The sequence below is a fragment of the Cottoperca gobio genome, chromosome 4 (assembly GCF_900634415.1).
Source record: "Cottoperca gobio chromosome 4, fCotGob3.1, whole genome shotgun sequence".
In the NCBI taxonomy this organism is placed as follows: Eukaryota; Metazoa; Chordata; class Actinopteri; order Perciformes; family Bovichtidae; genus Cottoperca; species Cottoperca gobio.
The window spans coordinates 23,233,968-23,261,216 of record NC_041358.1 but is presented as its reverse complement, the minus strand read 5'-3'; the positions used below and the strand labels follow the sequence as shown (position 1 = coordinate 23,261,216).

Here is a 27,249-nt window from a genome sequence, read left to right as displayed (position 1 = left end):
TTTCATCAGACACGGGGAGGTCCTCCACATCAACGCCTCTCCTGCTGCGAGTTTTGTCATGATTATGATGAGGACGGGGATTATGTCGGGGAGCTCTGATGGAGATGTTAGCAACACTTAACAATCAGTGCCAAGCATGGGACCAGATTAAAATGCCATTTTTGCACTTCATAATTTTGGAGACATGATTGTAAAAAGGCTTGCTAGTATAAGGGAGTGAGCCATGACTCGTGATTTATCCACATTTTTTATTGAAGTTTACCAAACTCAGCATGGACCAAGGCACTCAAATAATTTGACTTTGCTGAAATGAATCTAAAGACAGTTTCTGAGACTTTGGCCTTATTTACAACCTAATATTACTGGCCTATAGCTGTCAGCTGTTTATAATAAGTGGATCACAAATGTACCGATATCCAGTAGTAATACCATACAAAATGAGCTGAATATGGACATTAATACGATTATTTTTCCCTTCTTTTTTTAACAGTATGACTACAATCCAACACAAAAAGTCGACAATAACAATAAACATCAACTTCAAACAGTTAAAGAGTACAAAATGTTTTAAATATATTAAATGTTCTATTAGCAACAGCCTTGTGTGTTGAAAAAATGTTAGCAAGACTTTACAGAGAGGCAGTATGTAATAACCATGTACTACTGTGTACAACATTAATGAAGTTGCTGCTATGTGACATCTGCTTTACCTATGGCTGCTATAACGCGTTAAACGACTCAAAACGTACATTATTTCACAACTGAACTAGGGTCCAAAAATCAGAGACTAGATGAGACACAATGCATTTTTTTCTAATCTAATAACTGTGCGTTGTTGAATTATAGAAGCAGTTTGAAAGAAGCATGCACAAACATACACAGGTCATCTCAGAAAATCCAGCATGTTATCCCAGTAGTTAGCTTAGTTTCTGTTGCGTTCTTGTCATACATAGATATATACAGACAGAACAGTACATCTATCAATGTGTTTGTTTTCAGCAGAGAGTTTCATATAATCTGTACAGTTCAGGTGCAGATCAGTGTCTCTTACCCAGTAGTGTCAGTACAGTATACAGTCAAAATATTAGATTTAAAGCAGGGCCATAGCCAGGATCTTTTGAAATACTGAGGTCTTCCCCCAATTGTTCATTAATTATTTGGATTTTACATGTTTACTTATGTTTAATTATATAAGCCCTCACTACTCTACATCATTCTGGTGGAGAAATAGCCAATTTTGTTATATATTTATTGATTTATTGGCCTAAAAGTAGATTAGCTAAACTACCAGACATATTCAACTATTACATTTCTCATGTAAAATGTCCAAAAACCACATTATTGCTATATGTGAATTTAATGAAATGCACTAATGTACAATGCAAATGTATCATATGTTAAGTGGTGTTTTATGTTTTACATGTTATATTAAGTTTTTTTTGTTGTTTTTTAATATATAATGTTAGATTTCACATGTGAGACACCTAGACATCACTCAATACGGGAATCTTTCATATGTGAAATGGTGAAATATTTCAAGGATGAGAAATGTGTTTAACAAGATAGATTGTAAAAATGTAATTGTAGAGTGTGACCCCAAAAATACAGAATACCTCAATGGTAGCTATGGCCCTGATGTGTAGCTATTTCAACGTTGCTTCTTTCTTGTTTTAATAGTCATACTTATTGTGAAAACTATCACTAAATTACAAACACGTGAGCCACATTTAGTTTTTTTCATGACTTGCTGTCCCTTTTCAGTCCTTTTGAAGCCTCTTAAAGTCACCCAAACTCCACTTAACATGCAGTTCAGACACACAGACTGATACTATAGCCAGACAGACGCCTGGAGATAGTATACTTCTACTGTATATTCACTGTATTACTGAACATCATTAGAAAATGGAGAAAATAACTTAAAAGTACATATTATACTAACTCTACAAATGTTACAACCCTCAACAAATGTACATTTATGTGACAGGAGGAGCGAGTAATAAAAATAACGATCGCCGTCACAGCTAGATCAACACCAGTGTGAGGCGGCAGGTGAGCCAGCCAGTTGCTGGTCAGAGTTCAAAATTGGACAGCTAGGAGGGGAGCATAGGCAGGAAGTGAGTGGACGGGTGTCTTCGTCGAGCCTTGTGTCCTCGCCGCGGCTTCCCCCGCCCGTTCAGCGAAACAAACATCTGCCTGCCACCGTGCTTCCAACGGAGCGAGGCGTACGTGTTGTAGCCGTTCTCCTCAATGCGTTCCTTGAACTTGCAGCTCGGGTTGTACTTTACCTGTGATCACAGGGAGACAGACGGGTTAAAAAGGTTATAACACATGAGAGAATAGCTAACGGCTGCTATTCCTGCTATGCTACACTAGGCCAGCTGGTCTTCAAGAGGCAATGGAAGTTTTAAGTTTAGAATTAAAAGGGTTGGTTCACTTAAATTGCAATGTACAGCATTCTGTGTGTAGCCATGCAGATCGTTTTGGGGTTTTGAGAAATCCACCTATGAAACTTCTTTTCCATCAACCCAAAAACGTTTATGTCAATTGCATTTGGTTTGTGCTGCTCAAAGCATTGAAGAATTAAAACCCAAAAGCAAGTTGTCTTTCCAGAAACAATGTTCTGGTTACTCGCAATAATCTACAGGACCCACAGTTACGTTTTCATTGGGACTCACTGAATGAAACAATGAGGTCTATGAAATGTCCTGAGTAAATGAGACGTTGTTACTGGAATAAAGCGGTCTCAACATTTAATCTCCTTTCTGATCCAGTTTGTAATTCAAGTTACATGTTTTTCCTAAAATATGCTGATCTGTGAAGGTAATCCAGCAGTCAACAGTCAGAATAGGCACTTTTTCATGGGTGGTTAGCACTTTGTATCAGTTTGTCAAAGAGTCTTGAAAGATATCGTAGTGACAAGAGATTCTGCTGCATTCCCTTTTCCAGATTGTTATCTTGCTGCCATAATGAGGCCCTGTCTGTGATAGTATCAGGATAGTATGAGCTTGGCGTGATTCACCTGCCTTTTTGTTATTATAGGAGGTTTCAGGGTTGGGTCTTCAGATCTGCTTGTGTCTTATTTACTGTGTTAGCTTGTTAAAGGCACTTATCGCTGCTGCTGACTGATTGTTTGTGCCTGATTTCTCCTTTGCCAAGATGTAAATACATGAGCTAGACACCACACACCTCAGGTCTGATGTGAGGCTGATTTTAACAAAGAGAGGTGATTACTTTTGAAAGCTTGCTGTGTGAAACAACAATTGGCAGATGGCACGCGAAGACTTTTAAAAGAACCCAGCTGGCTCTTTGTCATTGCTGGTCAGGTGACTTTTCTCTGCTATTTATTTTGACAGTGGAACAAGCCAACTCAAGCTGCAGGTATCATCAACCGTGCCACAGGTGTACAGCCATGATTGATTGTAACACTCTGACCTTTCTCTGGACTTTCCAGCGTAAGATTCCCTTCACTTCAGCAGAATCAAACATGTTTGGGTAGGCACTCATTTGAGACCCCTATACATATATACCTCCCCTACCCTCACCACCCTCCTCCCCTTTCCCAGCCCTCCCATCTTGACCTCGAGAAACAATGTTGCCAGGTTGTATACGCACCGATCCAAAGAGCGTGCCTTTCTTGGACATAGCTAAGTACAGCCCGGTGCTGACAGATTTCATGGCAACAACTCCCACACTGACAGATCGGATTTCCATCAGACCTGGAAAATAAAAGAGGGGACAAGAGTCTGGGTTAGAAACATCTAGCTTTGGGAGTTTCCCCATCAAAAGCCACTCTATCATTAGCGATTAGGATACCAGACAGCCATATGCTCTGGGGGTAGAGAGGCCAAGACAAGAAAAAAAACACACACATACACATGCACAATGGCCCGAGGGAGCTCCCTTTGTGAGAAGACCAGTCGAGCTCAGAGCATTTCGAACAACAGGTTAAGATTTGATAATATCAGAAAAGGCGGGAAATTCTTATTCTTATTATCTTATCAACTTTACCTGCACCCCGGTCTCAGATTTCATCCTGAACTACATACAATTTGTAACACACACTTGTGTAGCACACACATGCAGTGTCTGAGCCTGCACAGTGTCATTCTGCCTCGCTGCTTGTCTCCATTTGAGCCTCCTGACGCCAGATGTGACACTCCATCCTGATGAAGCCCAGTGTTGTTTACTGAGGGACACAAAACCCGTGTCTGCTGGCCACTTAAGCAGCCTCTCCAACTCACTTCATCCCATGAAAAAGCTGTCAAGCTTGCGGGCTGAATGTTTCCTCTGGGCACTGATTGCAAACAAGTCCCATGTGGCTCAATCATGATCTGGTTTTTGTCTCCATACAAAAATAAAGGCACACACCCATTGTCATGGCTACGACAGGAAGATGTTTTGGAGATGACCTGAGGGCTTACCGCAGGGTTCTGAATAGCAGCTAATTGCTGGAGATGAAGCTCTCTTTGGGATGATATTTATAGATTGTCTGCGTTTATTAGCTCACTTACATCTTCAAAAGCGCCCTGATGTGGTCTGCTATCTGATCAGAGCACAACATCTTCTTTTCACACCCCTGAAAACCAAGTCTATGCAAAGAAAACATATAATGTTGCTGCTTAAAGGCTAGATACTGCAGAATATTTGTGAAAAAGGGATTGTTGGCTTTGGATAGATGCTGTAAACATAGAAAAAATGTCAAACTGCTGAAAGACAGTGTGACCCAAAGCTGGTAGGAAATGAAGGAGTCATAAAAGCAGCAGTGGGCTACTGGCCAACCAACTGACCAACCCCCAGCTGCTTCGGTACAACCACAAGTGTTTTGCAGGGCTGTGACTGAGTTCCTGAGCAGTCTCGCTGGCTAAACCCAGAAAAATAAACGCTCACACCAGGGGTTTCGCAGGTGCTACTCCCTCTGCACCTGTTTTTTCTACCAACTTATTCATGCAAATCCAGATTTAGTTTGGAAAGTACAGCTGAACTTGGCGCAAAGGCTTGACTTAATATGTTTTTGGACGTAATAATGAGTTATATATTTGTTTTAGAACAGGCTTTAAAGGGTAGGTTCACATTTTGTCTATCTTAACCTAAGTCCTCCAAATTAAACAACAAACATCACGTCATTTGTCCATGCCCTCTGGAACGTAACTTTTTCTGATCTCACGCCCCTGTTGGTAGAATGACATCATTCGTGTGTGCCCGCCAGAACCGTCTGTTCTCTGTGATGTGACAACGCTTTGGTTCAGGTTTGGTTTGGTTAAATAGGGGAAGATCATTGTTCAGGTTAAACACAAGTACTTTGCTAAGCTTATGGGAGCTTCGTCTTCCTGGCTTCAATAATAAACACTTGGTTTGAGGTTCGGGAACGATTGTGGTCATGCTTAATAAAACAAGGTGGACTGTCGGTTGGAATTGGGAAGCTAACATCAGTCTTCCGTGTTAAAGTCAGATGTTTTGTTGACCTATTCATCAACACAAACCTCCCTGCACAGACTTCTTCGCTCTATTATGTCACCTGACTTCCTTATTTGCTCCCATCTTAATTATTACAGCTGCTAGAGGTCTTTGTCACTTTTACATGTCATCATGTTACACTTGAAAGTAAACAGATGTCTTTTTTGGAGCTCGTGCTTTTACAAACTGCACAGCATACGACATTTGTTCCTTTGACCCTTCCCAAAAAAAACTTCCCAAAAGAAACCCCGCTATTAAACTGGGGGAAAAGAAAAAGCGAGAACTGACAAAACTGTAGATTTGATAGATGCCCACTTGATTTGACTAACTCAGACTACTGAAGCCTGATATTAGATATTAGTTTATGCTGAACCTAGAGATTGTTTGTGTTCCCTATCACATTATAACCACGTTAAGAAAGGATCCCTTTACAGCAAGCATGGACAGGAGCAATAATTACAGCAACCAAAAACTATTTCAATATACATAAGGGCATGTGAGTATTCAAAACAGACTTGAAAATGACGCCTGCTAATATCATCAGACGACTGTTTCTGGTTTTAAAGAGCACTTCTGAAGGGCTCCGAAACCTAAAAACACATCTGCTGCTCCCATCACTCGCAACTATCTCCAACTTCTTTCAGCTCTGAACATCCCCAGTGCTGCTTACCAACTGAGGTCATCTACTTAAGGCACAGACACAGAAGTACAAAGACTAAAAAGGAAGAAAGAACAGACGAGGAAGGTAAACAAACACAAACTCCTGTTGAGTGTCTTTCTTCTCTGGCAGGATTGTGTAAATGTAGCCCTCTCTCCGCTCGCCACAGCTGCAGGGAAGGAGAGAATGCCTCAATCGGGTCCACCCAGGTACCAGCCCAGCTGCACCCCCATCATTCCTGCATTGCCTCTGATCCTCCGAGGAAACATTAACACTTTGATGGCAGCCTTCTCTTTACGAGCTGTGTTTACAAACACCGGGTGTGCTACGGTGGCACCTGGAGCGTGCAAGAGACTCATAAGCAATTAGCTGGGGCCCGGCTGGTGATTGGAGCACTGCAAGGATTTATGGGGGATTAGTCCAGGCCAATGAAAACCGCTGGTGCCTGAAAGTGGTGCCAGCAGTAATTGCCATTATTTGCTGGTTTGAGTTCCAGTCACAGTAGGTGTGTTGGAGGGATGTTTGTCACATCAGAGACATTGCAAAGTGTTGTCAGTGAATAGTAAAAAATCCGGTTTTAAAAGTTTGAAATGAGAAAAAAACACACAAGAAAATGGTTTTAATAGATTTAAATTAAAACTGGCTAATACCTGTAGTGAAAGGTAAGTTTGTGTTAGCAGTCATTTTGGGAAGCACTTGTGTCTATACGACATAAAATATTGTCCTTTCTCTCCGGTCTCGTAGGTACCCTACATGTCATTTCACTCATACATGCTGGTGTAGAAGCCAGCAGACACAAAAGAACGGAGGACATGAAATGGGGATTTCACATTGTCTAAAGGAATCACTTGGGCTCTGGACGCTTGACCACACATCTATAAAGACCAGTTAGATCCATATAACTCACAGTCCTCCCTTTGAAAAGTCACTCCATTGTGTTCAAAGCCTGAGAAATCAGAGTGAGGTATTTCAAGCTATTAGAGAGTTTTCCTAACTGCTGAAATCCAAAGGTCACTTTACTGGAAGGAAACGCTGTATGCTGAGTTTAGCCTCCGGACTTGAAGAAATGTGTTGTAATAATGATACAGTTTTCTCAGTTACATTTATTATAAAAGTATTTATTTTAAAGCCGTCCTGAGATTTGATTGACGGTGTTTCTTGAGTCCTAAATCAATTTGTTGTGAGTTGTTACCCTCCTGCAAACCAACTTAAATTTAGGTTGGATGAAAATGCCCCATCTCTGAATACATCCAACTTTTGAAGAGTTGAGGTAATCCCCTCTTTAATAAACATAACATAACATATAGAATATCTAGTTTGCTCTAATAAAATTAAACTTATTGCAGTGTAATAGTCGACTATGTTTAGAGATAATTAAAATATTTTGAAATTGTGAAAAAAAAGTTAATTCAGGAACTGTTTTCAAATCTTTTGAACAATATCACAATTAGAAAGAAGAGAGACAAACAATGGAGACAAATTCATTCTTTGTTCCTGAGTTGCTTTGGAAACTGAAGGTCACTCCTGCTCCGTGTTCTGCTGAGCAAGTATCAACTGATGGCCCTATTGAGCTCATGAAAAAGGTACTTTTGGCTTCCCACTTGCAATTGGCAAGATCTCTTAACCTTTGACATGTTTTGGCTGGGACTGTCAATAAGCTCAAGCTGCCATTACAAGCAAATCCTGCACTATACGTGTCTAGTCAACTGTGGACTTGCCATTTATTTCTCCTCTATGGGATTTTTAAAAGCATAGAAAAAGTCTTTTACCCAGTCTTTTTTTTTTTTACTCTTTCTTTTCTTTCCGTCCCCCATTTTTTGGACGTTAGCCCAACGTCAGATCATTCAAGCTTTTTCTGACTTTGAAAAAAAGACAGAAAGGAAAGAGAGAGACACTCTCACGGGGTTCCCTTTTGTCAGACTCATGGTATGGGGGAGGAGGAGGGAGCGAGTACAGGGTGAAGGTGCTGGTTATAAGATGGGGGTTTCGGCGGTGGGGGCAGGCGCTTCCAATGGCTGCTCTCCCGAATAAGTCTTTGTTACTCACCTGAGAGGTGAAGAGCTAGACAAGATCTTATTAATGACCAAGCTTTTTGAATGGGGCTCTACAAAGTGTGGCAAAATGGTTCCTTTCATCACAAATAAAGCAGAAAAGAGTGAAAGACTGAGCAAAGAGAGAGTGAGAAAAGGAGATTTTTCTGCTCCTTTCCTCCTGTCTTCTTTTTGTTCCTTTTCCCAGGTCTTTAATTTCTTGGGTTGCCCCCTTGAGCAGCCCTCCATGGCTCAGTGCTCGACCAGAGCAGAGCCTGGGAATCTTGGAGTTCCCGCTGTGCTCCTGCTCTTGATTGACATACCTTTTCAATTATTTCACAGTTTGCTTGCTTTTTAAACGAAGAGGGCCCTGTTGTTTTTTTCCTTCTGCCCTCCTTTTCAAAACACAAGCTTTTCATGTCGGGTCTGGGCTGCCGGGCCTAATGGCTGTGACCAGCACCTTTGATCTGCCATGACCCCCTCGAAGGGTCTGGTACTGGACGAAGCAGCCGCCTGTGTGTATCAGCACAGACAAAGGCTGCATCACTCACTATTGCTTTAAACACCTTGAGAGATTACCATGAGAACAGGCGCTCTAGTGGAGGCCATCACAGGTGGTGTGATATGGAAACTTGGACATTAACCCTTGAATGTACAGTAAAATCCCAACAAATGACTAGCAAGGACTAGTGGAAAAGATGATTTGTGTTTGCTTGATTCCAGATGGAAATGTGTAACCAGCACACAATTTAATCAAAAATCTATTATATTCTAAATATATGTACTGCACAATTTTGATTATTTTTGAAGAACCACTGAGTTGTACATGCAAAAAATAAATAAAATAGATTCTACTCTCACTAATGCCTTTGTGGGTGACGTCGTTTGAACATTGATATACAGTGAATGCAAGCTGACCTGTCATTAAGTTGATATGCTTTCAAATACAGATTACAGTCACGCAAATCAGTTAACATGTCGCTTTGAGTGTTGCTTTCACTGAAGCAGAATTTAAAAAAAGTTTGAGATCTGACACATCCCGTAAGGTGTGATGGAAGAAAAACTCATCCTCTGTGGACCCTGCACTCCATAACGCAACATTTAAAACATACTACGATATCGCCGGGAAATCCAATGCATGGCGAAATGTCAGCAGTCAGATGGGGCCACCAGGTTTGTGAATGGACACCTGCGCTGCGCTTTGTCTCTGCAAGTCTTTGCATATGCTCTGCCCCTTACCCTGTCTGTTAGCAAAGAGCAAATATCTTATCATTTGAACAACACGGTGGAGAGCTTCTCAATTACACACTGGCCAAGTATATGTAGCTGGTTCCTCTGAATTGCTTCTCTCGGATTGGAGTGCTGGACCGCTGCAATCAGGATCTTTTGGATGTCAAGTGGGATGGGCATAGAGATCTGAGAACCAATTTCACTCAGTGAACCAAACAACCAATTTAGCATAACACATGGGAGGGTGCCAGCGCCAGACATACAATGTGGTCAGACGACACGTTGTACGTTCATTTAGCGTACTGAGGCCTCAGTGTATACAAGGCAGGGTTAGGGTTACAGTTAAGGTTAAATTTACCAATTTAATTAATTTAGACCACATATAAACAGTGGCAGAAACCAGAAATGTCATTAATCTACAGTTGGTTTTGTAATGTGCTTTTCATTTACCTGTAATGTGCTTTTCATTTACGTATGAAGTTTTCTTTGTTATTTGTATAAGTTGGGATAATTGTACTTTTGTTTAGTTTTGCAAAAATGTGTTAATTTACAATTAAACTAAATCAAACTACATGCACTGGATGCAGTGTTTTAATTGTTTTTATGTAGTGTCTAATGAATGCTCTGTAGGTGATCTGAAAGCATTGTTTGATTTGTGCCCGAGGAGTCTGTGGCTTTGTGAATGTGAAGGTTTCAAGAAATGTGTTTTAGCAATCGTAAAAAAAACTGTAATAGTCCATAAAGCATAATCATGACCTTGATTTAGGGCAGAGGCCATTGTTTATGCCTTGACAACATAATGTTGAGCAACACAAAATCTGTTATTATGGCCCTTAGCAAGTGGTGACTAATCAAATCCAAGGAAATAGGTGTGTCAGCACAATTATTACTGCTTCTGTGGCTCTACGGGCATGCAGGGAGCATGATCAGAGCTCTGCCTTCATTTTCAAACAGCAGAGGAAGAAGTATTGAGACCCTTTACTTAAGTAAAAGTACTAATTGCACAAAGTTCTGCATTTAAAACCCTACATAAATTAAAGTAAGTAAGTATTATCTGCAAAAAGCCTCCTTATAAAAAGTAAAAGAAGTAATAGTGCAGTAAAATATTCCCTGTCAGTGTTTTACTATTCTATATGATGTTTGGGATTAATATTACTGCAGCATTATGTTGCATTTTATTGCTGTAGATGTTTAAGGTTTGCAGCGTCGCTCTCCTGTGAGAACCACATCTCTTAAAGATGATCTCATCGCAGTGAGTGGCTGATATGAAAGCTGATCTTCAATTTGTTGTGGAAATTGACAGCGCTGCGGAGACAGAGTGATCATTTACAGGAAACAGTGGGCCGGACTGCATTTTCAATATTATTGTGTTTTCAACTGTCTTACAAAATGTAAAACGCTGAATTTTAAGCAGCTCTGTCATGATTGTTGTAAAGGTGAACTCAGACAGTTCAACACTAGTATTCAAAGTGAAAGTTGACCCACAGCAACCTTCCTCTAAGTTAAGGTGTTTAGGAATGTGTGTTAGTGTGACTGGGACTGCAGCACCACTTGAAAGCCATAATTTTAGGATTGTTATGTTTATGGATGATGCTTTTGCAACTTCAGCTACGTGCTTTTCTCATATTATTTAGGACAGGTCTGAGAGGCACTAACCCTAACCCACACAGCCTCCAGATTAGTTGAAACCAGAGCATGGTGTTAGATTTATGTTGAATCACATCACAGAAATGCAAATGCAAAAACACATATTCAAAAAACAGCCAAACTGAGTCAAAGGAATAAACAGGATCCTCTTGATGAACCAAGACTTCATTGGACGACTGAGAGTTTATGTTGGTAAAGTATACTTTATCAACCAAATATTTGACTCCTGGGACAAATCCACCGCACACAGCCCGTGATTAGCAGATGGTGTGGAATTCCCTAAATGGCTATTTCCAAGGCTGAGGGAGACGGTATGAGTTTAACCGCTTGTTGGTGAAAACAGGATATATTCGGATAGTTGGTCTAATGCAAATCTCTATAACTTATACATATGTGTGCAAAAATACAATCCAGGTGTTTGCTTCCTATGCACACTTGTATTTCAAAGCATCAACAGTAATGTTGAACATAGACTTGGACTGGGGTTGAATAGTCATTTTGCTTAAGATGTTTCCTAACCTTGCAGCCAAGGTAAGAGCAGGTCAAATTCTCCAAATGCTTAGGAAAGGAGCTTCTATGCGTCCTTTCTTATCTCCTTTACCATAGCGTACACATCCTTTACCAAAGAAAAGGAGATAATGCCATCCCACAATTCCTTGCGGCAGCAACATTTAAAGCGTCACATTTAAATAACATCTGCTGTTGCGCAATTCCGTAGCAAGTGCAGTAACACCTGGCTTCTCCTAAGTCCTTATGAATTCTCCTTCACATCTGTCCTCGACCTCATGACGTTTCCCATCGAGGTCAAAGAAAAGGGGTTATGAAAAGACATAAGACGTCATTTTTTTGACTATTTGACTGCAGTCTTGGTGTTTTGGTTGCACTGCAACACAACAGGCTGGACTGCTCTAAAGGGAGAAGTTTCTGAGCATGGAGCATTTTTGGCCACATCTCTGTGAGCGATGTCAGAGCAGGTGTTTCACATCTGCTTTTAAAGGCTAAAGTACCTGCTTTGACATGACTGATTGGAGTGCCACAATGATTTTCTGCCCTACATATGAATAACATCATAAATTAGGTCTTAGTTTTCCGAATTACTATTTGTGCTCAGACTTTTGAAGGCATGCCAATGATCCACATTTGTATGTACTTTGCACATTGCAGGTTTACTGTCCAATGTAAATGTTTTGACCGAGTACTTTTGATTCTGAGGTGGTACTATTAAAAAGGTTAGACTTCTATATGATGGTTAAGGTTTGCTCAGGATTTCCGTGGTTGAGTCCACAATGTTTCATACACATAGTGATGAAATTATGACATTTATTTATCTTTGAATCAAAATACATTGATTTAATGGACCGACCAGTTCTGGACAGCAATATAAGCTTCACAGTCTCTATAAAGGAGCTGACTCTGAGAGCTCTACTGTTCCAGCAGAGGATTTGTGCTTTGGTGCGTGTGTGTGTGTGTGTCACGTGCAATTTTATGTGTGTTTGTGAGTGGCCCTCTGTTGTAGAGCAGAGCAGCTGTCGATCTACAGGCAGTACCTCCCTCCCTTCCTACAAACTGTACCTGTCTTTCTCTCCTTTCTCCTGTCTCCCATCTGCCAGCTTGCCTTTCACTGCCCGTCTGTCCCTCACTTCTCCTCTGTCCTACCTCTTTGGTCTCTCTGTCTCAGTCTGGTTCTCTCCCTCCCTGGGTCACTCCCCCTCCCCCCTCCCTTACCGGCCTGTCTGCAGCGGGTCTCCGGACATACATCATACCTATTAACTCTCACAGGACTGGGATGATTTATTCATCTCTTACCAACAGCAATGAGATATGTCTGCACCAAGCTGAGCTGGGCTGGACTCATCACACGCACAAAAACACAGAAAACACACAAATCTCAGGTTTTTGGTCAGTTTGTTGTTGTTTTTTGTAATATAAGTGAGATTAAAACAACAAGAAAAACTAGAAAAAACTCCAAGATACTCTCCAGCACACACTCTCATCATCCACCACATGTTAGTAAAAGCAACACATTCAAGCCAACATGCCAAGTAGTTCAGTTCCTCAAATGAACTCAGACTGTCTGGAAGTCCGAACAGCGTTTCTTTTGCCTACTTTAGCTCTGAATTCCCGGACAGTTAGGAATCCTTCAACTTCACTCATGTTTAATCAAACAAAACGTATAAAGCAAAGGAAATCAGAACCAGAATCATTTTTTGCTCCTTTCTTTTGTCACACACTTGAACTTTCACAGATCTAAACATGCTGTCACTCTCTAAATCACTCTGTATACACGCTGTGCATGTGTGCGGCCATTTAAATATGACTGTGTACAATGTCCTCTATACTTTGAGGAAGTAGGACACAGGAAAGACTGGTCTGCATGTGTTGTGTATTTTTGTGAGTAGATTCCCGTGCATGTGGCCCGCCCCATCTAAGAAACAAGGACGATGGATATAAAGGACGGGAAGAAAGGAGAGAAAAGACTGGCAGAGGGCTGGTCTTCCCTGCCCACATATCACTTGCTGTTCCCACATTCCATTAACATCTCTGGAGGGATGAGAGTCAAGATGAGACTGATAAGATTATTTTTCTCCTGTATTTTTAATCTCAGTATTCAATGTCTTTTGTTCAACAATGTTTCTTTTATTATTATCATTAGATTTGCTCTTAACTGGCACGTACGAATGATTCCAGGAAATGTGTGGCAGGTCGCTGTCGGAGTGAACATCCTTCATTATACCACCAGTGTAACATCCCCTGGTGTATAACAGTGTCTCCATCTCGTCCCCTTGACCAAAGTCATGGACTGCTCGTCTTTAACTTCACTTCAGACCATTCCCTCTTTATTTCTGCTCTTCTTACAGCTCTGCAATGAGTAAGTGTCATCCACAGAGAAATATCTTAGCACTAATTACTAAAGGAAATCTGGAAACAGTTTGAAGTGCACCACTCTCTCAAAGTTGTGTACAGGCTGGTCTTCAGCCAGTTTCCCCTGCCTGCCAGACTGAGCCACTGAGGGAGGTGTAAAGCAGAGACAATCTTCTTCTCTACAAGCTGGGCCCAGTTTTTTTGAGCCTGTGAACAAGCCACATGGTGATGATCTGCTGAAAGCTGACTCCCGCACTCCCTCGGCCCCAGCCCCGGCCGCAAGGGGTGACATTCTCTCACACACAATCCAGAGGCCGGTCCTCTTTCAGGACTCACACTCGGCCCTGTTACCCCCACCCTTTCATACAGTGCGGCTGGGAGAAGTACTCCAGGGATTAGCCTAGCCAGGTCTTTCAAAGGCCATTAGAGCAAATTACAGGTATCCTGTTACCAGTGCGCTGGGACAGGCCAGGTGAGGGGCGCAGAGGCCAGGCGGGAGAGCAGGGGTCAGCTTGGGACAAAAAGACAAGGCCACCCTGGGCCCCACTCTATCGGAGTGTCTCCCTGGCTCCACAAACTGGTAGGCCTGCATCTATGAATGGCTCACTTGATGGGACCTCAGAGACATTGTCTCACCACCGTAACTTTAGCCCTTTTTTTTTTTCTTAGTATCCCTCCACCCACCCCCACAACTTGCTCCCCACTCTGGTTTTCTCATGTTTCGATTTATGCGGGCATGGCTTTGCCCAGATAACTGATCACACAAAACAACTACAAAACATCATAGTAGTTATGATCTAAATGCTGCAAACACTCAGTCCTATCCTGGCTGCACCGTCAGTATGCGCCACACAAAAAGCACAGCCTCGAGCCAAAGATTTAATTTGAATTTAAATTAACTATTTCTACTTCAAACCTAAATTTAAATTGTAAACACAACCACACAACTATTGATGTGTGTTCTGTCAATGTATCAGTATACTTCATGCATCATGAGACTGATTATGTTGATAACGTTGTGGAGATGGCCACTGGGTGTTCCGCATCCTGCCATTTTCTTTTCTCTAGACTACTCACACACACTCTCGCCCGCACACACACATGCCTCTTGGCCAATTGTACCGGCCACACTCACACAAATACACACACACGCACACACACATGCCTCTCCCTATCCACCCGGTGGATGACAATCTAGTGGAGGAGTTGCGGAAGTGTTTCATTAGCCAATTACCGCTGGTAGATAAAGCCCACGTTCCCACAGTCCGCAAGGCCGGGGGTCAAATGTGACCAATTACCCTCCATCCCCTCACAGGACAGATAAGTCTGATTTATCCCCAGACAGACTGACCCAGTACTCCAGAATCACCACCCACATCTGGATATACTGTATCTGTGTGTGTGTGTGGACAGGCAGCTGTATGCTCACTGTTCAAAACACTGCTGAAACAATCAATGAAACTGCAAGTCTGATACTAACAGCATTACATGTTAGTACAAAGAAAAGAGTTTAGTGAAAAACAATGACAAAGCTTAAGTCAAAGATTGTGGCAGCACTGGGACCTCTTCTACCACACACACACTCCCCCATCAAACAGTGATTAGTGTATCTGCATGGCCTGTCAGCATGCACTCCATGGTAGTTATACCGCTGAACACTAACTTCCTTGGACATGCTAAGCTGTGATTGTATGTAATGGAACATCAGTCAGTTCATTAGGGACCTCCGGGATGCTGAATCAGAGGGAAAAGCCTCTGCTGATCAAACCCCAAATTTACAAGAATGGGGGGGGCAAGCCAGCGAGAAAAGGTAACACTAGAGGACAACCTGAGGGAGTGGGCAAGTGGTGGGGAGGAGGGCTGGTGTAGTGAAGCTGAGGGATAGCAGAGGTGAAAAAGGTTAACGAAGCCCACGGTGCACTCGTCTGCGTCTGTGAGGCACTGAGGGGCCGCAGTCTTACCGACCAAAAGGAATTTTCTTTAATCAAGGAGGGCAAAGTGCCTCCAAATCATGCATCACATCCGTAACACGCAAACAGCAAGCTATCAAAGGCTTCACAGATAGTTACGAACAGATTTGCCCGCCGAGAGCATCGTGACTCACGGCTTCTGCAGTTTCCTGCACTTTGGTACCCTGTGAACGACTGGTTTGGATACCGGGATCCACATTAGACTGAGGTCATTCTCATGTGCCACGAAATTGCAGTAAGCTGGTGCGTTGCATCTGTGGCTGGTTTGGTTGGCTGTCCAGACAAGACTCAGCCACCCTGAGTGGAAACATAATCAGGACCAAACAAAGGCCTTGTTTAAAGTTTCCTTCATTCATCTTCTCTGGTAGTTATTGAAGAGCATCTGCATCTGAACCAAACCAGCATTCACTGTCAGTTTTACCCACATCTGTGCCGACATTGGCAAAAAGTGTTTTATTTTTTAGATTAGATTAAAGAAAACCAAGTGAGCCACTTATTTTACCTCGTTTACAGCTACATTTTCTAAATGTTTCTGTAGGTGACGATTGTGCAGACTGTCTTGCTGAATTTGAAAGTGGATACCGAAAAACCAACAAACATGGATGCCTAAATTTGGCTGCAAATGGTATTTAAACTCATATTTCATGGATATTATGAAATACTGGCTGTGCAGATCTCTTTTAAAGGGACACCCCATCCATTGTACACATGAAGCTAATGTTCCTCTTCATGAGCAGTACTGAGCTACTTGTTAAATGTCTCCTGTGGTAGGAGATTCCCACACTTAGAAAGAATGAGCCAGATGATGTCATATCTTGCCTTTGGGTTTGAGACCTGCATACATCCCTGTATGTTTCTTATTGTTCTAAGGACTTTGTCTATCACTTCAGCTCCTTTATCTTTCGTCAAACAAACAAACAAAAAACATTTTGTTGCTTGTATTATGCTATATTCAACAGCAGTCTGAAAAACCACCAAATCCGAGTAAATTTAAAGAATACTTCCAACTGTAAGTGTGTGCATGTGTGGCTCAGGTGTGCAGCATGGTTCCAATGAGTGAGCACCAGGACACAGAATATTCTCTGTGGCCTGAGCCTGCCCCATATTTACATTATTAAAATGAGATGGGCATACAAGGAGGTGACAGAAGGCAGAAGAGTGAAATCAGGGCCCTGTCAGAGCTGTCACTTGCTCCACTGGCCAAAGGGCTCTGACCCCAATCCTATCCACTGCAGGGGAGGAAGAGGGGGAAATGGAGACAGCAGGAGAGAGAGATGGATGGCGATAGGTATAAAGGGGTAGACAGATACAAAAAAAGAATCAAGGGCATGGTAGTGAAAGATGTGTGCATAGAAATATATATGAAGAGAGTTGTGCACAGAGAGAGATGGGCAGTAAGTTCACATCTAACCAGCTTCTACCGGTACAAAGATGAAATGAAAGTGTTTCATATGTATTTGAATATGTTCTCTGCCTGCTCAATTATGGAGTAGAACAACCTAATATCACTGCAACCTTTTCCTCCAGAGTCACTCAAACAAATGGATGAAGAGGTCAGTGGCGGTACAGGAGTGGCCTGATGTATGGTGTTGACTGTACTGTCCTGCTTCAGCTATATCACTCCTATGTTGTGGGCCACCCTCTGTGTTCTAATGAGGAGCATAGTCTTCCAGACACTGAAAAACACCCGTGTACACTCAAGCTTGCACATGTCAACGTGTGCGCGAACACACAGACACACACGCACGCGTCTGAATTGAGTGCAAGGTAAGGTCTGGTTTATATTAGCCATTAGGGAGAGGAAACACATCTTTTTCAGTTTAGGGTCCACTTCATGCTCCTGCAATGGCACAAGTATAAACACAGGCACATGCTTTCTAAAATGTACACACACATTCAAAGAGCCCTGACACGATACTCACATCCTGCTCGTGTTCGTTTAGCAAAATGGCCTCAGAGATAAAAAGCAGGTACGGGTGGATGTGTGTAATGCAGTTCAGAGAAGACGCTGTATGGTCTCAACCTGTTGGTATGCACAGACCTGCATCTGCGTCGCTGTTTTTAGCCTTCCACATTTGCATCAATTATCCTACTTTCAGTAAACACATTTGCAACACGGTCATTCAGTCCAGACAGGGACTTCTCTGCTTTGAGGCACAGCGGCTTTAACGCAGAGGTTGTTAACCTAACGGAAACAAAATCTCACCGATTATTTGTTTGCATTCATAAAATTGCAATCTAAATACAAGACAAACCAAAATATACAGTAGCTGTCATGTGATTTTTGAGATGGGTGTACCCTATTCCCACCCAGGTGTCCATACAGTCTGCATTTCTACATTGTGATCCATGTTTCAGAATGTGCATTCTCTTCAAACATGCACTCATATATGCACTTTACTTTATGGACCTTATTGCTATATGATCATAATACTTTAAACTGCAGATTCTTAGCGCTTATATTCTGCTTTCATCTGTATAGAAACAGTTATTCATCACTTGAACTCAGTACTTCTTCCGTTTGATTTCCATATGCACGGCGTCATACAGTCTGGTAAACCTTTCAAGCTAAGATAGCAGCACGGCTCTAGGAATGGCAACGTTGGTCGGTTCACCACTTTGGTCCAGACTGAAATATCTCAAAAGCTATGGGATGAATTCTCATTAAAGTTTGTACAGATACGCTTGGTCCCCAGAGGATAAAGATTGAGATTTACAGCCTCACAGAGCAGTTAACATGGCTGTAGACTCTCAGTGTCGTTTAAAACTAATCTACAAAATCATAACTTGCACAGAAATACACGATGTCTGCATTATTGGAACTATTTTATCAGAGTGCTCAGTGTGTAATCTGCTGCTCAGTTAACTGTAAACAGTTTAATATAATAAGTATGTAATTTTCAGTTATGATCCTCAGTGTGATGTAGCACCGTTTCTCCACAGAGGTGTTGTGATTAAACATATTTCCAGTCCATTACACATTACCAGGTGCTGTAAACTAGATTTTTACGACTTGATTGCCTGACAGCAGGTCAATGTTTAGCCACACATATTGAATGGCAGGTTGTGGTTGCGTGTGTAAGTTGTTTGTGGCTGAGATTAAAGTCTACTGAAAGTCCACGGAGCTCCCATGTCTTCCTGTGGCTTAAAGGGCGAGGAGCCCCAGATTTACCTGAATGTCACCTGTGAGAAAGAAGCGCCTGATTTTACTGCTTCTTATTGCTTCCTTTATGATCTGGACCAAATCCTACAGGGAGGGATATCTGTCTTCAGGGCAACAGGTGCATTACATTCCTGCTATTATTGCTTCCTCGTCCCGGGCTCCTTGTGATTTTAGGTTAAATTTGAACACCTTTAAACTCCTGTAGCTTTAGCCAGTCATCCGTAACTGTATTTAGTGATGCCAAGTTGTTTTTCCCCCCCTGTCTACCAGAGGTTCTCTTTCGGCTTCTTTATTCCTGGGCCAGTGCTTTAAAGCCTTCCAAGACATGATGTCTGGCTCAGCTGAAGCAGGGAGGTGAGAGGCTTTATTGGAAGGGTCAAAACAAAACCATTAATCTGTCTTGGTCTATCTAAGGTTGAAGCAAGACCTGTCTCCCCTGACTCAATGGGCTGATTACATCAGTGCGTGTGTGTGTGTGTGTGTGTGTGTGTGTGTGTGTGTGTGTGTGTGTGTGTGTGTGTGTGTGCGCGCGTGTGTGTGTGTGTGTATGCGAGCGGCGGCTGCTCCTCGGTGAGAATTTCCTTTAGCAAAAGATTTCAAACATGTGGTGATGCATGAGTAAGACTAGCTGGCCAACTGTTCCCATCCGATCTAATTAATACTCATTTTACACTTTTTTACAAAAAAAAAACAAAGCACACACAGTAATAACAGTGTTAATGTGTTCTCATTGAGGAAAAAGGCCAAACGCTTTACCCCCATTTTAATAACGTGCTGTCTGACTGTGACCACGTTCAATCACGCGTTGCAATACTGTAATTGTGGCTCATTACAATGATGTATAAACACCTGAATCATTGAGGGAGTAGTTTTTGGAAGGCGGTAGATGGTCTTGGGAAAAAGACGGAAAATAAAAGTATAATGGTTATTATTTCTGGCCCAAAGAATATTTAAAGAGTCAAACCTCAATCTTGCTCTATTACACTCTTTAATCATTTTCTGATAATCACACTACTTCTTACTTCAAGTATTTATAAATGGGCATACTTGAACCTTGTATTCAGTGTTATTCTCTGTTTTTAAGAAGCTTTTCAAGACATCAGTGCAAACATCTTTTATCAATGACTTTAGGATCCAAGTAGCTGGTTACTGGCACTGTGAAGTCTTCTCTTTTGTGTTCCCTTCACACCCACAGGATGTTCAGAGCTGTGGGACGCTATAAAGGCATCGGCTGCTGGAGCCAAAGTCAGACTCTATAAACCTGCTGATGAACCCAGTAAATCCGAGACAGGAGCCGGAGCCAGGCTGCTAAAGGTTGTTAGCTACTAATTGCTACATTTCTAGAGCCCATTCATAATATCAAACCCTGGTGGCAGAAACCAGGGATCCTCGGCTAATTAGGGTGACACTGACACTCTTGTCCTGCAATGTTCCCAGGACAGTGATAGTGTGTGTGTGTGTGTGTGTGTGTGTGTGTGTGTGTGTGTGTGTGTGTGTGCGTGTGCGTGTGCGTGTGTGTGTGTGTGTGTGTGTGTGTGTGTGTGCGTATGTGTGTGTGTGTGCGTGTGTGTGTGTTGGAGAGAGATTTAACATGTTCAACATGCGTGCGTGTGCAAGTGATGTTTAATTTAGCTTTCAGCCTCTTGATACAAGGAACAGCTGGCAAAGGGTCGATTTTCATTTGTCTCCCACAGGCTTAGGCCATGCACTGTCCTTATTGAAGGGATAATAAATGCATGATTCGTGGGATTTTACCCTCCTGTTGGCATCCAAAATGTCCACGAATCCCCTCTCAGTTGAGACGAGGCAGAGGAAACCTTACATAATGCCTAATGAGCAACGGGAAACGCTCCAGCACTCCTCTAGCCTTTAATTTCCACCTCAATACTGAGCAGAGCACGCCCCAGCCCTTCTCCTAGCCTCATTAACATGTGTATTCTCCCGATTCAAAACACCAAAGCACTTCCTACAGCCAGGTGCTTCCCTCTTTAGCCAATCCAGCCCTGGTGCTGTTGATCCAGTCCCCGTGTGAGCTCTACCAGAATTAATGGTGAGTCATGGTGAGGATGTAGAATGACAGAATAAACGTCTTACAACTTTAAAATGGCAGACAGCACGGAACAGACATTTTGTAATGTCTGTCGCTTTGGCATCTGTATGCCATTGTCCCTAAATTGCAGCCTAGATAACACATGAGGTCATGAGGGAGTATAGAGGCCGTTTCTGAGTCTGACGTTATGTTAATTTAAAAATAATTGGGCTTTGTATGCATATATTATATCCGATTAAAATCATCTTAACTGTCATCGGTGTTTGAATATTGCAATGGTGAGTACTTAGCAAGAATACTTTACTGTATAAGACTGTTCAGTAGAGGTACATATTGATATATTTCCCTGAGTATGAGGTACGATTGAACTAGTATTACATGTAAACATGAATATTTTTCTACGCAAGAAATCCACATACCAGTTCTTTAACTTTCACTCCCTTTCATCTTCATTTAGCTACTGTATGTGCAAAGACACTGCCAATGCTAAATGTCTAAATGGTGAAACTTTTCAGGTGGATTTAGTCATCTGTCTGCAGCACTCCTGTCTTTTCCCAAGTCAGTTTCTCCTTGGCGAGTGACAGTTTCCCCTGTCTAAAACAAGTTTGAATCATTTCCACAACATCTTTCAGTAGGGTGGAAGATTTTCTTCCCATGGGTCCCATCCAAGTAAAATACGCACATGAACTAGGAAAACTCTCACATCAAACAGCAAGATGTTGCACACCAAGGGAAATTTTGTAAACACAACACACCCTGGCTGTGAGAGTTGCACGGCTGTACAGGCAGAATGAAGTTAGTCTGGCCACAGTGACTTCTGCGATTATAGCAGCGTGGTGAGGTGACCTTATTTCCTAAGGGTGAATGGGCTGTCACTACCTGGAGGCTGCACAAACCTTTGATGCCTTTAACCACACACACCCAAAATGTAACAGTCCATCCTTTAAAATGAGATGAAAAAATTAAACATTATAAATAAAATATACGCAGTGAGCCATGCCAAAAAATCAAAACACCTCAGAATTTGTCAAACTGAAAAATAGAAAGAGGGGGATGAATATAAAACAGGCATGTGATTTAAGCCATCACATTTGAATGTACTCTCTATTTCACGCTACTCTACTTAGTTTTAGGATTTGCTGTTGCAATTGATCATGAAACGGTTGCTGGGCGTGCCCACACAGCTGTTGTGCTGTAGCACTGTCTAATTAGCAGACTATGACCGATGACCCAGGACAGGATATGATGCGTACCTGCCTCTGGAGCTTTTGTAAACACTTGGGTGTGTTTTTTCCCCTCGATCATGTTCTGCTCTGCCATAGGTCAAAAGAAAAACATGTCGCCGCCCTCCCCTTTGGTCCCTTAAAGTTTTGTACTTTGTCTCTTCTTGTGGCTGTTTCATAAAGTTATTTTTAGAAACAGTGGCATGATATGTAGTTGCAGGTGGATCTATATTTAGAGGCTGTAGTCAGATAATGGTCGAGTCATTCTCATTATCATGTCTGATTTATATCTGTCTGATTTGATTAACAAATTCCCTGAAGGCCCGGTAAGCTTACTTGAAAACAAACTTCAGGAACGGATACCTGAAACTTTAGTGTTTGTGTGTGTGTTTGAGTGAATGTTTGTGTATATTTCCACATGTGTGCTCACAAGACAGGACATTTTTCTCCCAACACTTTGGAGATGAAACTGATACACGTTCAGCCTGTCGCGTCTGTTGCGGATGAACGTTTTGAAATTCATCAGTCAAAGAGCATTTAAATAACTGCTGCACGACATTTTTCGTTCTCAAGAACTGAAAATTAACTAATTTATCATTTGTGTTTCGCATTTCTTCTCAATCTCACTTCTACCCTGTCGAGCTCTCTCTCTTTCTTCCCTCAGCTGTTCCATGCCCCTGCTCCGCTGGGATTGATACAATATTTTCCGACCTCAATTAGCAGTGAGCCTGTTGACTAATTCCAACTGTTTTTGCACCTGAGAGGGAGTTGGGAGTTGGGAGTTGGGGCTGGAAAAACTGAGTGGGGTGGAGGTGAGGGCTGGGGCATGGGCCTGGGTGTAGCAGGCAGAGCTGTCGGGGCAATATAGCTGTGTCGACAAGAGTCTAAGGGCAACACAGAGGACAGAGGAGCGGTCGGCCAGGTTCGTGGAAGCAACATGCAGGTTCAGGACAGTCCTGAGCTCAACTACTGACGGTTAATCTTGCACAAAACAACAGAATAATGTGGAAAATATAATACAGGCTAAAACAGTACCGTGCCTTCAACATTACGTGTACGTCTGTATTTGTCTGTGTAGGTATACACGTGTCTTTTCGACCACTCAAGCACATGTCTCAAACGTGTTTTGGTTTTACATCAGATAAAAAAATATAGTTCAAAAATGTCCTCTTTCCTGTGTGAGACTTATGCTAATTTTGCACTCTAGTAAGCGCGTCACCTGCTCTTGTCATTAATTATGTACAACTACCTGCTTGTCCTGCCACTCTAATCTATAGCACGGCCCTCGTATCAGTATCAAGAAGTTGTCCGGGACAGGAGGCTTTAAGTCTGATTGAAAACCTTCTTAAGCGATGGCAGTAACGGTAGCCTCACACAGACCTCAAAACGGCCTTAAACCAGATCTGTCCCATTGTGAGGTGCAACCACAGACAGACCACAAGGTCTACACGGCCGCTGGTTTGGCACTGTGCTCAGCTCAGGGTGCAGGTACACACCCTCGCTCTGTGTGAGCGAGCAGATAGAATCGTTCTTTCCACCAAAGGAAATGAGAGGATGATGGCTAAAGTGTATGAGGACATTATATTTAAGGGGACTGCACTTTTTCATAGAGAGCTACTGCAACCACGTAAGCCTTAATGACATTACTATGGCAAGAAAAAGCATGCATTTCACAACCCTCAGCCATAACTTCTGCTACTTTCCAAAGACTCTGAACACTTACTTTAATTCGAACTGCCTCATGTTGCCAATTTGGTATTGCTGCCACTCTTCCAGCATGACCTCTGAAGTGTCAAATTCAAGCGAGGTTTGAGAGTAATACTTTATTATGGACGCTGACATACAGTATATTACCTCTAATATGAGAGAATAATGTCCCAAGTTGGAGAAGCCCACAGGTCCAAATTTAACACAGTAATAATTCATCTCAACTTGAATTTCTACCAGTGTGTGTGGCTTTAAAAGATCCTGCCAGGTGACTAATCCCGACAGGTTAACAAATGTCATTCAGTCTGCAGCTTGGAGCTTATTGAAACAGTGGCAACAGACTGGCTGGCTGTTAGCTGCACGCAGCAGCTGCTCCAGCCCCCAGTAGCTGTATGGAAAAACTCTGACTCACCCACTTGTATAAAAAGGCATTAACGAGCAAATACATAAATATTACCGTCAAAGGCATAAACGTCTCTAAGGGATATCCAGTCAGTCAGTCAGCCAGTGACTAATGGAGAAGGAGGTCAGATCGTGACCAGAGTCGGCTCATTTGACCTGGTCAAGCATCTGAAAGACGCCCATTGATGGACACGTTGAAGAGGCACGGCTGCTGTATGAGCAACCTCATCTCAGGTGTCCCTGAACCGCAGATACAGAATAACCTGGAACTGCATCGTTTCATGCTGAATACTTCACGTTGGGAAGTGTTGTCCCGTCTGAGAAGGTGCTAAGATGCATGATAGTGAGGAGAGACTCTATAGAGAGATTTACTGTACAGCTGTGTTCAAGATTGTCAAAAAGAATGTGATGGAATACAATATGTCGCTCAGTTAATATAGCACAAATGCAAATGCAGGCTGTAATGTAATGTAATGTAATGCAGGCTGCATGAGGCTTTAAAGTGAAGATTTCTTTCCCAGCACTTTAACTCTGACTAAAAACAAAAGCCTTATTATTTATGACAACTCAAACTAGAAACAATACACATGAATCTGTGTTTGCATTGGACGGAGGAATGTGTTTTCCGTTTACACCTGCTCTTTACGTTTGATGCACTTTTGTCACAGTTTTGACAAGTTAATCCCCAGTGAAACAGATTTTTTTTCCAAGCCTGGTTTACATTGCCAACTGATGCTCAATGTCTCTCCTCAAGTCAGCCTTCTTGTGCCGACTGTCCCATGAGGAGTCTAAATCCACACTAGGGTATTCCCTTCTTACCTAGCAACGAGTCTCTCACGCTCTAAACACAACACAAATAGCTCAGCATAGGATATCCCTGTGAACTGCTGTAAAAGTGAACAGATAAGAAAGTCCAATCATAAAAATAAAAAGTGAGAACGTCAAAGGGCATCCTGTCTTCTCTGTGACACTCAACACACATATGAGATACAGAACTTAGATGCACTTACTGTCTGCGTAGTTTTTCCGCCGAGTGCCGTCCACCTTGCCTGTTTTGTCAATACAGAGGAAGAACTTGTTGGCGGAGTAAAGTCGCCGTAATCGGACGTCGCCCTCTAGGTGATTGTAACTGCGAGTGTGCCTTTCCAACGTCCATGAACAGTTGATGCCACTCGCCAGCACCTGAAGGGGTTCATGTCCAACCCCAGGAGGACAGGCCCCTGTGGCGGTGCCAGCGGTGACCAGGAGCAGGGTGAAGCATGCCAGGCAAATGGAGGCTGCACTGGGTAGGGGGAGAGGTCGCTCGGCAGAGGCTGCAGTAGTGGTGGTGCCAAGGGCAGGTTCAGGGCAGAGATGAGCTACGGACGGCGTCCATCTGCACATGGTGGGTCAGACTCCCAAGGTGCACCTTGTGCAAGCTGTAGGCATGCTGATGATGGGGAGATGTCCCAGCGGTAGGATGACAAGAGGATGGGAGTCCTGAAGAAAGAAGGGAGGGAAATGGCACTCACAGATCCTCTGGATGTCACTGATGAGCAATCTCCACGTTGGGCTGACAGCAGGCCTTCCTACAGCAACACGCTTGTCAAAGTTTCTCCAGTTGTCATCTTCAGTCTTGTTTCCGATTCTATTTGTCCGATCCTTTATTGAAGAGTTGTAATTTTACGGATCTACCTTTAAAAGTTCCTCTTTAGTGTCGCTCCTTGTTTCTCTGTTTCTTCTTCTCCTTGGACTGAGGTCTTCTTTCCCGTACCACAGATAAAGTCCTTGGCTGTATGAGGATGCACATGTGTGTGTGTGTGTGTGTGTGTGTGTGTGTTTGTGTGTTTGTCTGTGTGTGTATGGGTATGTGTATTTTGTGTGAGTGTGTGTTTAAGTATGTGTGTGTGCACCTTGCGATGCTCTACTCTTTCCAGCTGAATAGGAACAAGGTGCCTGTCTGAGCTGCTGACCCGTGGCTGAGAGGGAGTTGAATGAGGGTTGGTGACTGACTGCGTGTGTGTGTATGTGTGTGTATGTGTGAGTGTGTGATACTGAGAGAAAGAGAGAGGGAGAGAGAAAGAGAGGGAGTTAGCCAGTGAGCGAGTATGGGAGGGAGAGAGCCGGTGTGTGTTTGCGACAGAGAGAGAGAGAGAGTGTGTGTCAGAGTGAGCGGCAGTCAGAGAGTGTGTGTCAGCTAGCACGGGGCAGTGAAGCAGTGAGTGAGCAGCCTCACGCTCTGCTGTGTGCAGTCAGTCAGTCAGTCCTCTCTTCTGTGGAGGCATCGGCTCAGTTGTCGTGCATTTTATCCTGGGCAGGGCCAGCATCTAGGGGGTTGAAAGAGAGAGAGGGGTGGGGGGGGGGGGGGGGGTGGGGCTACCTCACTCATTCATAACCATTTCAAACAAATGAGAAAGTCTGCATCAAGTACCATCCCCTTTCTATTGTCTCTCAGAAAAGTTTATTCTGTGAGAAACAACTCATTTAATTTTCACCTGAGGATTTTATTACCCTCTTTTCTTTTTCTTCCTTTTTTTGGTCACGGACACCTGGAAAGACTTACATCCTCTTTCCTATCCCATGACCTCTTCTGTCTCCCCTGAATGTGAACGTTGAGCATTTTGTAACACGGTCAAATCAGCTCCATTACTGTCCGGTGAACCAGCTCGGAGACCATTTTTTCGACACCTTTCTCTCTCTTTTCTTTCTCTCTGGCCACATGGGGCAAATTAAGGGAGGCTTTCCTCTTCTTCTTCTTTTTTTCTTTTTTTTTTTTTTTTACCGCTGCTGGTTTGAATCATCAAGCAGTCGGAAACACAGAGCAGGTTGCAGGAGTGTCGGCAGAGTTAGTCCAGATGAAGCCTGAGTAACTTT

General features: G+C 42.8%; 1 protein-coding gene across 1 annotated transcript; it reads right to left on the bottom strand.

The window, feature by feature from the left end:
* Positions 1-1,481: 1,481 nt before the first annotated feature.
* Positions 1,482-25,779, bottom strand: fgf22 (fibroblast growth factor 22). Its single transcript, XM_029430106.1, has 3 exons — positions 25,407-25,779; positions 3,613-3,716; positions 1,482-2,285 (listed from the first exon to the last, which is right to left on the bottom strand). The coding sequence occupies exons 1-3, from the start codon at positions 25,777-25,779 to the stop codon at positions 2,091-2,093; spliced, it is 672 nt and encodes a 223-aa protein (XP_029285966.1). The 3' UTR covers positions 1,482-2,090.
* Positions 25,780-27,249: the final 1,470 nt, after the last annotated feature.